Source organism: Acyrthosiphon pisum, chromosome X, assembly GCF_005508785.2.
Source record: "Acyrthosiphon pisum isolate AL4f chromosome X, pea_aphid_22Mar2018_4r6ur, whole genome shotgun sequence".
Taxonomy (NCBI): domain Eukaryota; kingdom Metazoa; phylum Arthropoda; class Insecta; order Hemiptera; family Aphididae; genus Acyrthosiphon; species Acyrthosiphon pisum.
In genome coordinates this window covers 58,424,488-58,442,145 of record NC_042493.1, presented here as the reverse complement: position 1 = coordinate 58,442,145, position 17,658 = coordinate 58,424,488, and the positions used below count along the sequence as shown (strand labels likewise).

The window sequence follows — 17,658 nt, the reverse complement described above, 5'->3', positions numbered from 1 at the left end:
TACTCGAATTTCCCGAACATCGATCGACGCATGGGCGTCCTGGGAGGGGGGAGGGTCAAGACTCCACTATTAGGTTTTTTGAATTCTGTTTGCCCAAACATTTATTATATATTTATTTTAACATAATAATGTAATAATTTAAATTTGTTCATTTTTAGACAAAATATTATAATATACTTATATAACGCCCATACGGTATTTAAATATATTAAAGTTAAAAGTTTAATTTATAAGAAAATCGTAATTTATTTTAGATTTTGAGCGTAGCGTCTTACCCAATTTTTTTAAATTACTTTGTGCTCCCCCCCAGAAAATGTTCCGCCTTCCACCCTATAAAAATATCTTCAAACGGTCATGATGCATGTATATAAGAAGTAAGAACGGTAAAATAATAACGACTGTCTACAATAATAAAACTGTATCAATAAATAATAATTATACCAGCTTAGATTTTCAACCTATTAAATGAGGTTAAACATAAGTGTATTATACAGTGAATGATACGGTATTCAATATAAAAGTCCGGAGAAAAAAATTCGATGTTATGTTCAATAATACAATTATAGTAAAAAATATATAATAGATATTTATTTTTTATAATCACTTAATAGCTGGTACGCACTACGCAAGTAGGTACTATTACTTTTTAAATTCAAATTTAACTTTTTTTTCATACCAATTATAGGTTTACATAAAAATATTTAATATAATCATATACAATATACAAGAAATATTTTTAAAAATAATTCAATTTTTTTTGCGTATTCGATGATTACCTAGCTATTGCATATTTTTTAATATTTCGTGGACAAGTTTGATACTTATTATTCATTAAAGTGAAATTAAACTATAATAATATACCATTTTAAAAACCTAATAAAAGTGTATAATAATATTTCAAGTAGAAAATCAAAAAAATATAAATATTGTCGACTATACAAATTACAAACCTTTTGTTTTTACTTTTTCGGTAAAGAAATATCAATTTTATCGTTTATTAAACAGGAAGTGAAATCTCTATAGTTCAAAATATCGTCAAGCAATTTCACTAAAAAAATTATTCGCTTTACATCTTTTATTATGTAGGGACTGCCAAATTATTTTTACAATAAATTATTATAAAACAAACGATTTAATAATAACCTTTATATAATAACCTTTGAGTGCGTTTTCTTTCCATATTTACCTATTTTTAAAATATTTTTATTAATTGTTGCATATTTTCACGAATTTTATTTAAAATGTTGATCACATAAACTTATAGTGTAACTTTTTTGTGCGTAAAAGTTAGTAGGTACATTCTAATCATAATATATTATGATATAAGACGAGAGTCGACTGTTCGCACTCAGTTTGTCGACATTGACGAAAAACAACTGTCGCAGCTGGTAAATGGTAATTTCAATTGGTATTCAGATATTCTACGTTATTGAAGACGACTCTACGAGCAGTTCTATCTCGTTCTGTGGTCCTTACTCGCAGACAACTGTTCTGATATAGTATCGAAGACAAGACGAGTCTCCGTTTCGAACTTTCCTCGTTATTACATCATCGCATTATCCGATTATCGTGATAAGAACACCTTACCTATTACTCGACTCTATACCCATAACCCAACGTCAACGATTTTTTTCTACTCACGAGGTCATCCACTCAGCCACTCACCCTGCACCAGATCGACTGTGGGTTTTCAGTATATATATAATATTTAGTATCTATATTTTATATAGGTACCAATTGCTGGGTGATCGATTTAATGCAAGCCCATCATTATATCAAAAACTATTAATGTTTTTTTTTTTTGCAAGGAAAATAGAATTTGACAATTTTTATCGTTATGATTTTCTAATTTCTTATACTTTTATCAACGACAACATGAATTTTTAATTCTTTCTTCTAAAGCAAAATATTTTTAATAGTTGGTACATTGATATTTTATAAAAAATCAAATTTCGGACGAGTATAACCTATATCTAGATACTATAGGTATAGTTCGTGAGTCATAAGTATTTAAAGTTTTGATGTATTCAAAATATTGATCCACTATATTATTATACTATTCACTATTCAATTATTTAAATAGTTTAAATATTTACTAATAACTTACAATAATTAATAAAATAGGCACTTGTCCGAAATTTAATTTTTATAAATCGAAATACTTAGAATAATATTCTATATTTGGGAATAATAAATTAAAAATGCATATTTTTGTCCATCGTAGTCATTGAAAAGAGTAAACACTTTAAAAAAAATGCTAACGATAAAAAATAGTGAAAAAATATCATTTTGCTTAAGTAATTAAAATGTTAAAAGTCTATCTATAATCTGTATAGCAAACAATATTGGCGTTGCTATTTAAATAAAAGTAACTTGTAGCGCGTACCAAAACTCAAAAGGGTTAAATGAATGTTCACATTTTCTCGAAATGTGTATTTCGATATTCCCTTAAATGTCCTCAATACCCAATTTCGATCGGAGATCATCTAGCTGAAGTACTTAGTGATGCCGTTTAGTGTGAACACCCACACATCATAAAAATATTTCCAGGAAAATAATATTAGTATGGTTGTATAAATATTTAAAAAAGTTGCGCAAATAATTAGGAAATATTTTAGTTATATTCTTGGGCCAAGAAGTTCATATTTTCAAAACATTTTTTATGGAAACTTTATAAAAATATTAAGTCAAAATTTGGTGCAATATCCTTACAATATTTCATTATTAATTATTATGAGAAGAAAATATTTTTACAATATTATTAGTCAAATATTTATTATTCAAGAACTGAAGAACTTTCCCAAATGCTGTGTGGGCAATGAACATATTGCCTACCTATATATCGTCATTTGTCGATAGTGTTTTGAAATGTCATAAAATTAATTTTCTTGAAATACTTATTGCAATTATGTGAAAAATAATAATAGTGTAAAAAAGTTATTATTTTATCTAAAAATGTAGGTATAGTCATAAACATACAGCAAGAGAATATTGTTGGCTTACTAGCTGTATCGAGTTATACCTAATACCTAATAAACAATTTATGAGTGTTAAATTAAACAATAAATGATAATATAATTAATACCATTTATATACAAAATAGAAATGGTATAACTGTTAATATAGTACCTTATTCATAAACCTTGCTCATTCATTATCGATATTTTCAGTGTGAACCCTTTTACGAACTGAGTAATATACAATATGAAATGTTATATTTTAAATGCCAATAATAATATGGTTCAGCTGCATATTGTAGTTCATAATAATTATAATATCCTTGTCCTGAATTTCAGATGAATATATTATTATTACTGTAATTATAGAATCAATGTTAATTACTAACATTTAGGGTATTTATCTTAAATATCTATAATTTTTGTTCATCAAATAAAATGCATAAAACACTTTTATTTGTAATTGGTTTTAGAACGTTCATTTTTGGTAACATAGCTTACGCCAAATGCAAATGTTTAGGTTAGTTAAAGTGGGTTAGTTTATACTATATAGGCACCAACAATGTAATGTTATAAGTTATAATAACACACAAAACCTCTGACGCTCAATCATTATGGGCGGTCATAGGTGTACTCAAGGGGGGGGGGGGGGTTATGGGTTTTAAACACCTCCCCCATTGGCCTTTTTTTCCGTGCCCGTTTTTTGTGCGCCAATAGCCCCCTTACATATTATGTTGCTAAAATTAGACATCTCAGAATGACTTAAAAATGTGGTTCCTCATTCATAGTCAGTGATTATATTTTTTCCCAAACGTCTTTAAAATTAATTATCGTGGTAATAGCAGAGTCGGACTGGCCAGGACCGCTAGTTCGCAATTGCGGACGGGGCCCCGGCTTAATTATGGTAATTGGGGGCCACTGATTTTGTACCTATTAATATTATTATTATTCATTTAGAATAAATAGCACCAACTAGATTCACTTTTCCATCAAACAAGATACTGTTGAAGAAAATCGAAGCAGTTTTACTCCCCCAAACGGTGGTGACAGACACAAAAAAAAAACACACACACATCATTGTAAAATCAATACATTCATTGCTCCGCTCAAGAATCTAAAATGTGAAACTTGCAGGGAACTTTAATTTACATACATATTTAATTTAAAAATCAGGCAAAGAGTATTTTTTTTTAAAACAGTTCAACATAGTACAATATAAGAGTTCAATATACCTACTAATAGGTGTCTCGTCTCACTCCAGTTTCCAAAACGTTATTATGATATTTTTATCGGTCCGCCGCATGTGAAATCAGTCAAATCACCGCTGCCACTAAATTATTTTTTATTTATAAACTCGCAGCGAACGGCCTCGTCCCGGCGTCGTGTCCCCTGCGCCGGCGGCCACCCACAAACCCATTCTCGTACTCGGATGCGGGTCGTATGCAAATTCTATTGTGTCGCGGCTGTCGTAGGTCGTCAAAATATAACGTTCGTCGGATTTGATGTAATAGCTGGTATGTCAATATAATATTATAAATTATAATATTATGTAGATTTTAGGTATATATTATTAGCGAGTGTCAGTAGCGCAACCAGAATTGTTTGCGTTTGGTTGTGTACCTACCTACATTTAATTGGTATTTACCTGTGTTTTTTTTCTTATTAACAAGCATTATTTTATACACTCTTTAAACATCATAATAATTAAAGCAGGGCTGCTGTACATTTGTAGAGAAATGCATTATTTTTAGCTCATTCCGGTAAAACATAATATAGTTTCCATACCACATATTTTGATTTTGCTAGGTATCGGTGAATTTAGTTTTAACACTTTTATCATGCATTGTTGTCATTTTTTATTTATTTATTTTGTATTTGGCCTTTATAGGTCATTATTATTAAAAATGTTTGATACGTTTCGGTTCAGAAATGATGCCGTGCCATTTAATAAAAGTTTGATATTGATTAGTAAACACTAAACAGTAATCCTGATGTATTTGTTCAATTTTTAAAAGATACTTTATCAAATAACTGAATAATAGTTTTTATAATACACCTTAATGTTTTATCATATTATAATATTAAACAATTCCCTTGCACCATGCGTGAGTCACAATTTGTGACACATCATTATACTATAACTAGTATGACTTGCTCACTAACACAGTTAATACATTACATTTTTATTCAAATCGTATAATATGTGACGGTAAGATATTAATGTGGTCACATATGACACGAATTTACATTTAGATTAAAGTTTTTCAGTGCATTTTTCTAGATTTAAGTGTATTTTTTACTGCATTTTCGTGATTTTAAGTGAAATTTTTAAGGTTTTTTTTTACGTATTAAATGTAAAGCCCTAATCGTAGTATAAATAAATTATGATAATACATAATATAATTTTATTATATTGCTTATAAATATAATTTTTAATATCTGTATAATTACTTTTACCTAAACATTTTTATAGATAGTAAATTAAAAAAAATAAAATAAAAACACGTTCTAAAAAAATGATTATACTTTACGAGCCGTCGATTGCAGGTTGGAGGTGGGTGGCTGGGTTCCGGACAAGTGGCTATAACCTCTTTCGATGGTGCCACAAGCCAACGCAATGGTGACACAAATTTGGATAGTGCTTATACATAAATGTACTATAAAATAAATTAAGCTTGTTACAGTTAACTACATAGTGACTCACTGTGCAGCGTCATCACTCATCCAGTCATGTTTATGTATAAATATTATAATATTATGATTTTTATTCGAACGGAATTTGATCGTTATGACGATAAAAACTCAACATAAACTTACCATCCACACGGACATTATTTTAAATTCTATGTTTTTTCAATACGTACATTAGAACATGTTTTTTACTCGTATAATAATATTATTTTGTAATATGTTAATAACGTTGTACTTTTGATTTCTAGAATGACATAAACTGTACGTTCATTATTAGGTTATACATTTATAATTAATAGGTACCAACAAAAGGCATACAAAAAGCATACAAAAGCACATATTAAGTATAGGTCACTATAATACGCCATCCAAAGGTCGTATAATATATTATCTTATACCTACTCGCATAATTTCCTAGACTTTGTCTTTCTAGAATATCATAATAAAATATAATACCTACCAATTTAAATTTATGATTCCAAACTTGTGTACAATATATAACTTTTAAGCACTGGGTCATTTTTCAAACCTAACCTATAGTTTTCGACATAACATAGTTAAAATACCTACGGTACACGACGATTAACTTCTCATTAACATTCCTTGGCCCTTGGGTAATATAAATAAGTTCCTAAAGATTTCCGAAATAATAGATATATACGTAGGTAGCCCAATACCTACACAATTGCGGCGTGTTAGCAGTTTTCACCACCACTAATAATAATTATTAATGAAAATCGACTTTCTAAAATCCCACATATTGTATGCTTTTACTTTTCAATCGATACATCCCGTTCAAAACTTTTAAGATAATTTAACTACCCCCATAAGTGCTTTCCGAAAACAACATATCATTGTTTACAAGTTACAACCATTACTCGTTCCGATGCACCCGAGAAATTACTTGTAGGGTAGGTACATGAAATACTTACCCAAGTTAGATTGAGTACGGTCGTTTATAAATGGTCAGACTTATATCTCAAATTGTCTACGTCATATAATTGGTGACTAATATACTCAAATTAACAAAAATAAAAATAAATAATAACAATAGTTACGGAAAAACGGTTAATAGTTATAACATAAATACAATAATACCTATTGAATAATACATAATAGTATAATACCTAATAGAAAAAATTTAAATACAAATTTGAAAAGAATACGACCAATTTTTAGATGAATCCAAAATTAAAAATCCAGTTGGGTATTATTTATTTAGATTTCTATATAGCATAATATTATTAAATGTTATTACGCAAAAGTGGTTTTAGTACCTGATTTATAATGACGACCAAGTAATTGGGTGAGTTTATAATTGCACAATACTAGTAAGCATATTATCAAACATGAGGCCTGCTGCTAATTTTTTTTTATAGCCCGTGCCCAGACAGCAATTTTTTGTTTAATAATATTATTATAACATTATAATCACGAATAATATTAGTATAACTTTATTATAATACTACTATAACTCTGTCGATGATTGTCACAAACTCCAGGATGATTTAAATAATTTCTCCGCATGGGCTGAATCTCTCGGTCTCACATTAAATATTGAAAAGTGCCGGTCGATGACATTCACAAGAAGTCGCACTCCTATTACTCATCACTACTCATTAAATGGCTCTAATTTGATTCCAGCTGACTCTAGCATCTGTGATCTCGGTTTTACTTTTACTCCCTCTCTTTGTCCTAGAGCTCACATAGACAGAGTTACATGCAAAGCCCTAAAGGTATTAGGATTCGTCAAAAGAATATCTAGTGACTTTAAGCTCTCCGCTTCCCTCAAAGCACAATATGTGCAATATGCTTGTCTTCAACTAGAACGGGTTCAGCGAAAATTTTTATGTTACATGAAACATTCTCTTAACGTAAACTGCGCCCCTCATGATTACACTCCTCTTATCAGTTTGCTTAACTTATCCTCCCTAGCTGACCGTCGTCGCTTCAATAATCTTTCTTTCCTTAATAAACTCCTAACAGGCTTGGTCGATTCCCCATCCCTTCTTTCTCTCATTAACTTTAGAGTTCCTGTTAGGTCCACCCGCAATAATCATCCTTTCCTAATACCTCTCTGCACTAGAAACTATTTAAAAAATGAACCTATTACGAGATTAATGAAATTAGCCATAATGAGGATCCGTTGTTCCTTTAATAGTTTTACTTTTGTATTCATTATTTAGTAATTTATATTTTATATTTTTAATTTTATATTTTATACTTTGTTGTATTATTCATGTTATGTTATTGTTTGATCATATTGTACACCTAATTATTTTAACCTGGGCTCACGCCCGTTTATTCAATAAATAAATAAATAAATAAATAAATTATAATATTATTGTTACAAAATGCTGTCTGGGTGGTAGCCAATATTGTTCGATGATTAATAGTAAAAATACATTTATAAAACATATATTAAAAAAAATATAAAAATAATTGATGGAAATTCCTTATGATTATTAAGAAGATAAAATAAAAACCGTCTTACTGCTAATATTTTTAATGTTATAATAATTAATATGTATACGTTACGGTTGTTTAATAGACATTTTCCCAATTTTCAGAAAAACTACAATTGGTTACTACCAAAAAACGCACCATCATACTGTATGTGTCAAATGTTTGCAGTAGAAGATCTCACTGGCAATTTCCAATTACTCAAGAAACAATTATTATTAAATATCACATTACAAACAAAACAAGTACACATATTATTAAACTCCTAAGCGCCGCGTATATAGAATCTAAAACTGCACACTATTAAATTTATTTTCAACGTATACCTATTGTATCTTTATTATAATATTGGAGTATACGCAGTAATTACATAACAATAAAATCAATCATATTTGTAATAGGTATTATACGGGCTGATCCATTCAATTCAAGACACTCATTAATTCAGAAAACACTAACGTTTTTGAAAAGATTAATTTTACATAATTTTAAGCCGTTAACAAACAACATTTTTACCATGTAAAAAAATATATGTTTTTTTTACCTTTTTGTATCTTCACAATTTTAGATTCTGAGTGGAACGATGAATGTATTTTAAGTTTTTTTCTCTTTTTAATGACAACATATTATAATTTTAATTTCATATTCCAAAGCAGAATATTATTCGAACTATTTAAATTTATGATAATGACATTTCGAACAAGTAGTTAATTATAATTAAGACTTATTAATTAAAGTATAGACGAGCGGAGTGTGTACCAACATTTTACGGAGTAGATAAAAGGACCTACCCCTGTAATGCCTCTCCACTCTGTTCATCTGAACTGACTTTAAATACTAATAAATCATTATCTATGTGTTTGTCCAAAATTTGAATTTTACATCATATCGAAGTACCTACTCCAAAAAATATTCTGCTTTGGAATAAGAAATTAAAAATACTCGTTTTAATCAAAAGAACATAAAATACCCCTAAAAAATAGTAAAATAAATCATTTTTATATAAAAAATTAAAAAATGATGTTTTTTACCATTTACAATTATCTAATAAATATATTTTTAAAAAGTTAATAATTTTTGGAATAATGAATGTCTCACGTTAAATGGATCATCCGGTATGCGCTGCTTTGATCGCGTAAATCATTTTTATTTTTGATCGTTTTTTATCTAGATAATTTAAATATTATATCATGCATGCGTAAAATAGTAATTAATGTACTTTGTAATAGGTACTTGCACCATTATTTTACGTAATAACTAACGGACTTATACATTTTACACAAACTTTAACGACTAAGAACCATTAGGCATTAATCATTCGGTAATATTAATAAATAATAATTATAATACCACTATAAATTATATTATATATTTATATTATGGTGTGTATAATATTGTATATTATTATTATTAATACGACGTTAACGACTTTCAAAATTGCATGTCACTCGATTTGCCGGCTTACCACAGCGTTGCTTCTGATGGGGTATAATAGATAATTATAAAAAAAATATTATGCACAATGGTCGACATTATATTTTAAATCGGCGGTCACAACGCAGTCAATGTGTTAATACCCTCCCTAAAGATATGCGTTATTATTCAAACAAACGAAATATACTCAAAATTAATCTTTTGAATTGGCTCATGCAATAAACTGCGTACGTAAGGTATCACCTTAACATTTTAAATAGCCAATGGGTAAATATCATGTAATATATAATATTTGTAACATGCAACCATTTTATAGGCAAATATGTTTTCTCTATTTTACTATTTTTTTATCTGATGTACAATAATTGAAATAAGGAGTCACTTTGTAAAAAAACAAATTGTAATAGAAAATACTACTCATGGGCCCCACACGAGCTAGTTCAATGAGACCACACATTATTATATTGATAAATATTAAAGTATCTATAAATAAATTATACTAATATTAATTTTTAATGGCAGCGGGATACTTATTATTTTTAAAAACCCTGCAGTCCGCATTTGTAATAAAAACATGTATTCAATATTTAAATTATTAAAAAATTATTAAAAAATACAAGCTGTGCTGAAAATCCGTACTCGTAGACCCCGAATAAAGACATGGCTGGACATGGGTTGAAATTACCTTAAATGGTTAAAATCAGTACAGCTGTCTTGTAAATGTTGTTTGTGGACTGTAGTCACAGTCGTAATACTACTGAACAAACAATTTAATTGCGTTTTGAGAAATATAGAAACGCGACGTTTACATTACAATGTAAATACTAAGGTAGGTATTTACTATAATTAGATAATTTAAAAAAATTTAAAAACACAATTTATAAGACTATAATAGTTGTTTAGGTAACTATCGTTAAGTCCGTTAAGGGTTGAACTTCATTATCATCTGAAGCCTGCACCAGTTTCTAGGTGCAGGCTTCAGATAATATTATCCCAAGGCTGCGGAATTGGTTAAAGCTATTTAAAAAAAAGTGACTATTAGTGACTGGATTTAATCATGCAAGTGACGACCTATGGCTGTAGGCCAGCTGCATACGAACTGAGTCCCAATAAAATTTTTTTGAACGAATTGAGTCCAAGCTTATTTAAGGTATTTCTATACTAATTGAATCCGTTGAAATTTTAAGTGTAATACTAATAGAGTCCCGTTAAACTTAAAAAAAAAACATTTTCCTTCCCATTTTTGCAGATTTAGGATTATCTGTGACCAAAAATGTTATAGGTATGGTTACAAATATTTTATGATATAATGATATAAGGCTATAATATAATATGAATAATTTAAATATTACTTGTGTTTAATTTAATGAATATAGGCGATTATAAAATAAAATTTTTTATATTGGTAAAAATTTATGTGATAAACATTGTATATAATATTCAAATATCGTTATTTTCTTTGATTGCAACAGCTACATTTATTCTTCAATTTCTCTTTCTTTGTTTTTGATATAATTTATTGTATTAATAATAATAAGAGTAGCTACTTCCAATGTTGATATGATATGTTTCGCATTTTACACAAAACGTTTTTACAAAACGTTTATAAATTGATAAATGTTTGGATGGGCTGAATAAAACATAGCATTGCATTTTGAATGAAATGATTCACAACTGTTAGCGGTCTTCACCAATAAATATGTAAATGAGGCCCATATTTCTGGAGGATATTTTGAACTTTTGGATACGTATAATTTTCTAAATTATAATCAGTAAAGCATTCAACTCGATAATCCGGAAGTAAAATAGAAATTAAGTCATCGGTAAAGCAAACATTGACATAATGTGGTGGGCTTAAAAACGAAAGCCCAAAATATGTTTTTTTAATATTTACCAATTTCAGATTATTTATTTTTGTATTCATTAACTAGACTCAATGATTGGGTTTTTCTAAATAATGCTTGTCCCACATGTAAACGGCGTCCCCTATAACTTGTGCTGATGGCCAAACTTAACATAACTTCATCCTTGGCGCTCGATGTACATCGTAAACTAGGGTGTATAATATTATAATGATATCGGTAGATTGTAACATATTATTATCCTATAACGGTCGAAATTAAATTTGAAATTCCCCGCATATTTATTATTATGTTACCTATTTTATTTTATTATCATCTGACGAAAGTCATAAAAATGGTATGGACGATAAGTCGTAGTCGTCTCCATATAGGTACGTACTACGTATATTATGGTTGATTTTATATTTTACTCAAAATTATCTTCGGACTCAATTAGTATACTTTTGGCGGAGTCGGTAAATTGCGTATCCCAAAAAAGGTCATAGTCATATACTATGTAAATTGCGGTCCGTGTACTTTTAAAACATACGTAAATTGCGTCCCGGGTATATTTGAAATGTACATAAATTGCGGGCTGGGACATTCAGATTTCCGGTTGGCTGTACAATTCAAATATAATTGTTAATCATTGTTTGATCGATGTAGATAATAATATGTTCACTAATATAATATTACTAGCAGTCATTGTGCATTTGATCGAAGATCTTACGCACGAGGTCTTACGTTGCTCTACAGTTTACATATTTTATTCAATTTAATAAAAATGGACATTATGATAAGCGAAAGGAATAAAACGTTCAAAGTAGTTGATGGTTTCAAATTTCATTTTCACAAATTGTTAAAAAATGATATCAACGCTGGTGTTGTAGAGTTAAAGTAAAAGTTAAAGTAAAAGTGTTTTTTGTTTTTTTTTTTTTAAATTTAATTTAATTTGTATAGATAGTTTTAAAGATCACAGTAATTTTAAAATTTCGGGACAAATAATAAATCGACAGAAACTTAATAGCAATTTAAAAAGAAAAGCTTTGACAAAATGTTTGCCAGGTTATTTAAAATTATTCATTCTGAATTAATAAATGCTGATGTCGAATCTTTAACTACTCAAGGCGTAAAGTTGATTAAACGAAATTTATACAATATTCGAGCGTTTATCCTACCTAAATTATCAGCCATTTTTTTTTTTTGAATTACACAACATTTTTGAAAACAAGGAATTTAAAACAAAAAAATGAAAATTGTTTGTTAGTTAATAGTAAAGAAACAAATATAGAAGGTTTCTTTAAATTAATTAATTTAAAAGTGCTATGCTCGTAGTACCTCCGCTGGGAGGCCTCTACACTCCGTCCGATCTGCCTTTTTATTTTTCTATTTTATAACATTGTCATCAATTGTTCTTATTGTTCATATTTTTGTAACAGATTGAATAAAAAATAACATAAAAACAAAACAAATAAAAAGAAAGCAGGTAAGTGGATGTCGCTCTGCTGTATAGTAGGTCACAAGTGGATCATTGTATAGGTAATGGGTTTTATAAGACTTAAATTCAATGATAAAATATCATTGTATAAGAAAAACGATTCTGAGCGGGGACGGTTTGTCAGCCTGGATATTTTATATTGTTATCATCTATTTTATCATGTAAGTTGAACTAATATTATAATATTATAATTTTTTATTCGTTTCTATGGTGATAAACAAAGTTAGAAATTAAAATCCCATTTTTAGCGGTTTTTCGTAATTTTCGGTGGTTTTTCCCGTGGCATTAAATAACTATTGAGAAAATCGGAAAATGACCTCTTTAAAGTACCATCTTGATCCAATTTTCTAAAAGACAAGGTACTATATGTTGAAATCGAAGGTCTCCTTCTGGTAGAAATGTTGTATACCTACAGGATATAAAAAAAAAAGGTGGGTAAGTGGATGTCGCTCTGCTGTACAGTATGTTACAAGTGGGTCACATGTATAATGGATAGTATTAAATTTGAATTCAATGATATAATATCAATGTATAGGAAAAACGATTCTGAGCAGAGACGGTTTATCAGTCTAGGTATTAGACATACCTATTATAGGTATACTTATCTATAGTATTAAAAAAAAATTGACCTATAATAGGTATCAATAATAAATTCCAAATTAATCATATCACAATATCCATTAGGTAACGCGCAATACATCAACAACAAACCGTGGTACTATCATAGATATATAATAGTATACTTTAGAAGTTTCAAGTACCCACAAGTAATATTATACAATCACAACAAAATAACTAAAATAGTTATTCCAGATTTTTTAATATGTAATTTTGTCCAAATTTGAACTTAAAATGACTATAAAAATAAACTGTGCTTATGTATTTCTTAGAATTTTTGGTAACAGAATTAAATATTTACGTGAAATCTTGTTTTAAATTTTCAATCCTTAGATATAAAAGTTGAACATTTTATAAATTTTTAACTACAAAATAATAATTCAATTTTAAATTTGATACATTTTATCCAAATTGGATCTTTTAATGCTTATGAAAAAAAATGTTGCCTATGTATTTTTAATATTTTTCAACTGCTATTGTAACAATATATCAGCAGCCTTGTATTAAATTTTTACATTTTTTGGCCCAACAGATAAAACTTTATTGATATTCACGGAAAAAAAATAAAAAAAATTGTCTGTATACAGCTCAAAAAAGGTCAAAATATTTATAATAGGCAAAATAAACATTCAGTGAAATTTTCATGTATCCACAGTTTTCATTTTTGAATTACAGCAAATTGAGAAATCGAGTGAACATCCAATGTTGTAAAAATTTTACTTTGAAACGCTCATAAAAATTTAATTTGGTTTTCTTCAAGACATTTTTTTTTTTTAAAGGAAGATAATCTAATAAGGAATCTTATATTATATATTTTAAAATCTTAGTTCTAAAAACAAAAAATTTACGAATTCTTAACTCAAAATAATTTGCTAATTTTCGTGATTTTTCCATATTTTGTCAATTTTTAATTTTAAATGCTAATAAAAAGAAGAACAGTGACTAAGATTTTTTAATATTTTTTAAATACCATTGTATCAATATAGTAAGTGCCTAGTATTAAATGTTCAAGTATTTTTACTTAATATAAAGTTATATTGACATTCATAGAAAAAAATACTTAAAAAATTGGAAACTGAAAATGTGTCCCTAAACAGTTCAAAACAAATCAAAATATTTTTAAAATTGTATCATTTATAGGAAATGGAAATATGAACAACCAGTGGAAATTTCACGTATCTATGGTTATTTTTTTTAAAGTTACACAAAACACCAAAATCAATTTTGTAATAATAATCGATTTTGCGTAAAAATTCCCGTTTTTCCTTAATTTTTCTTTTGTTCTCCATGTCGATTTTCAAAACTACTGAGATATTTTATTTTTGACCCAATGACCCCCAAAAGTACCAACTAGATTCACTTTCCTATCAGAAAATAAAATCCAAGCAATTTTACTGTCTTTAAAGGTGATGAAAAACACAAAAATAAAAATATTAAATAAACTAAATGAAATAACCGTAGATACATGAAATTTTCAGTTTCCAAATTTATTAGTTTTTTTTTCTATGAATGTCAATAAAACTTTATTTGTTGAGTAAAAATATTTGCAAATTTAATACAAGGCTTCTTTTATATTGTTACATTGACATTTAGGGGCCGGAGTGGCGCAGTGGTCACGCAGTTGATTACGACTCACACAGTCATCGGTTCGATTCATAGCAAAGTGCAAAAAAAATGTGTGTGATTCTACGCAGTCACCATTTTCCCGTGCTGTCGTCCGATTGCGTCATCCGGTTTCCAACTAGGTCCCACTCCACTGGGAGTGAAGACCGCACATGTCTCCTCTTGGAGAAGGGGGGTAGTATCATGCATATAGTGATATATACATAGATAAATAGATCACATGATCTCCCTACTACCCACTTGTGATAAGCATTGTCAAAGACCTTGAGGTCGTTACAATGAACAAATATAGAAAAAAAAAAAAAAAAAAAACATTGACATTTAAAAAATATTAAAAATCCTTAGTCATAGTTTTTTTTATAAGCATTTAAAGTTCAAAAATTGACAAATTATGGATAAATCACGAAAATTAGCAAATTATTTTGAGTTAAGAATTCGTAATAATTTTTTCGTAAAGATTTTAAAATGTAATACAAGATTGCTTATAAGATTATCTATCTTTGTAAAAAAAGAAATGTGTACATACCTATTATTGTCAACTATGTATAACTATTTTATGATTTATAACTATCATTTAATTTTCATTAAGATATGATATTCTGTTTGTTCTATCCAATTTTACTCTTTGGTTATTCGTTTTACGTTTTTGTCAATTAAATACATTTCTTTATAGAAAAATTGCTTATGTTCACTTACAATAATATTGTTATCCCACCGTACTCTTTATATAACTACGCTTTTATTTTTATACGTTCCTACTCATATATATATATATACGATTCTTAATATATTATATCCTTAGTATATTATTCAGCCATGTTACTCTTTTTTTTAGTTATTCTCTTATTCTTAATACTCAAAATTACGAAATTCTTAACAAAAGCATTTGGTCAATTTTCATTTTGTTTATATAACTTTTCTGATAACAGTACTCATTTAATGTTATGTAATTTACTTCTATTCTTAAAACTTAAAATCTCGTAACACAATGTATTGTACGGCAGAGTCGAAGCGGTTACCTTTACTGCCTTTTTATATTTTATAATTTTAACGATAATAAAATATTTAAAACATACGTACAAGATTAATTAAAAACAAACTTACTGACATTTTTCATGAGTAATAGAATTTCAAAAGTTTTAGACATTGGATATTAAAATTTATGGATTGTTTTTTTATAAGCAGTTTTATTTTCAGTGATTCTTAATTATTTCTTATACAACTACTCATTAAATAGTTGGTAAAACATTTCCATTTTAGTTCTGTTAAGCTTTATAAAAGTGTGTCATTGGATAAGCAATAATCATTAACCACTCGAATCCAATCAACCACATACCCATCAAATGTTATATGTGTAGCTGCAGCAACACACTGACTATAGAATATCTCACTGCCACTGTTCGACATACTTTCTCTACTTTCAGTAAGTAGGTATATTTTAGCTGAGCTGAACTCACACGGCAAGCAGTCTGAAATCGTTATAGTATAAAATGCAATATGTAGTAGAACACATACGACAAATTAACACATTTGCAACCATATAGAAAAATTATATTGTTATATTAATTATGCATGCATGGTATACTTTATGCCCACCGATCGCTCTGCACTAGCTATTATATCTATTAATACATTGAGGACCAATAGGTTAAAAATTCAAATAATACATAAAAAAGTAGGTTGGCGTAGTGGATAACATAAAACAAGAGTGTATTACACTGTTCTACATTAAGAGCAAATAATAGCTATGATTTATAAAATATATTGATATATTTAGATGTATTGACATGTTTGAGCCGTAGCCTCTAAATATTACTGAAATTATTATATAAATATATATTCAACAGGAAAACTGTGATTAAATAGTCCCGGAAACTACAAATTTACATGTTTAAATAAATGGAACAATAGGTTTAAAAAGTTTATTGAGATTCAATTGAATAATATTATATGTAACTCATGTTTCAGAATACAGTTAACATTTAGAAATGTACTATTTCCGGATATTCTTTGTTATCTTTTTAAATAAAATTTTATATTTTTATTTTATTTTATCTTTAATGTCAATTGGAAATGTCTCATTTCCGGACATTCTTTGTTACCTTTTTCAAAACAATTTTATATAGATTTTCATACACTTTTGGAGGTTATAATTTATGCATGTTAATCACACTCGATATATCAATATTCAATTTTAACCAAATCAATGTTTGGCCAACCTTGATGTATAAAATAGATATAATTTATGTTTTTATTAATTAAACAACGATTCTATTTGTGAATTTCAAATTTTCCTGGACAACTTAATCACATTTTTCCTGTTAAATTTATATTTAAAAATAAATATTTATTGCAATATTTAGAGGAAATATAAAGTTATGATTGATGCAGAAAAAAATTTAGAAGTTAAACATCAACTAGAGCTTGAAAAAGAAATTCACATTAGAAAAGGTGAAGTATTTTATAGTGATATGAACACCTGTCGTATCGAGGCTAAATAACACAACGAGGTAGAACTTATAACTTTTGATTA

The 17,658-nt window shown here is 28.0% G+C and overlaps 1 protein-coding gene across 1 annotated transcript in view; it reads left to right on the top strand.

Annotated features, from left to right (window-relative positions):
• Positions 1–4,385: 4,385 nt before the first annotated feature.
• The window catches only part of LOC100168946 (legumain-like), a 44,826-nt gene continuing 31,553 nt past the window's right edge, over positions 4,386–17,658 (top strand). Inside the window, exons 1-2 of the mRNA XM_029489666.1 lie at positions 4,386–4,471; positions 8,219–8,356. Coding sequence (XP_029345526.1) covers positions 8,264–8,356 — 93 coding nt within the window. The 5' untranslated portion in view covers positions 4,386–4,471; positions 8,219–8,263. The remainder of the gene's footprint in view (positions 4,472–8,218; positions 8,357–17,658) is intronic.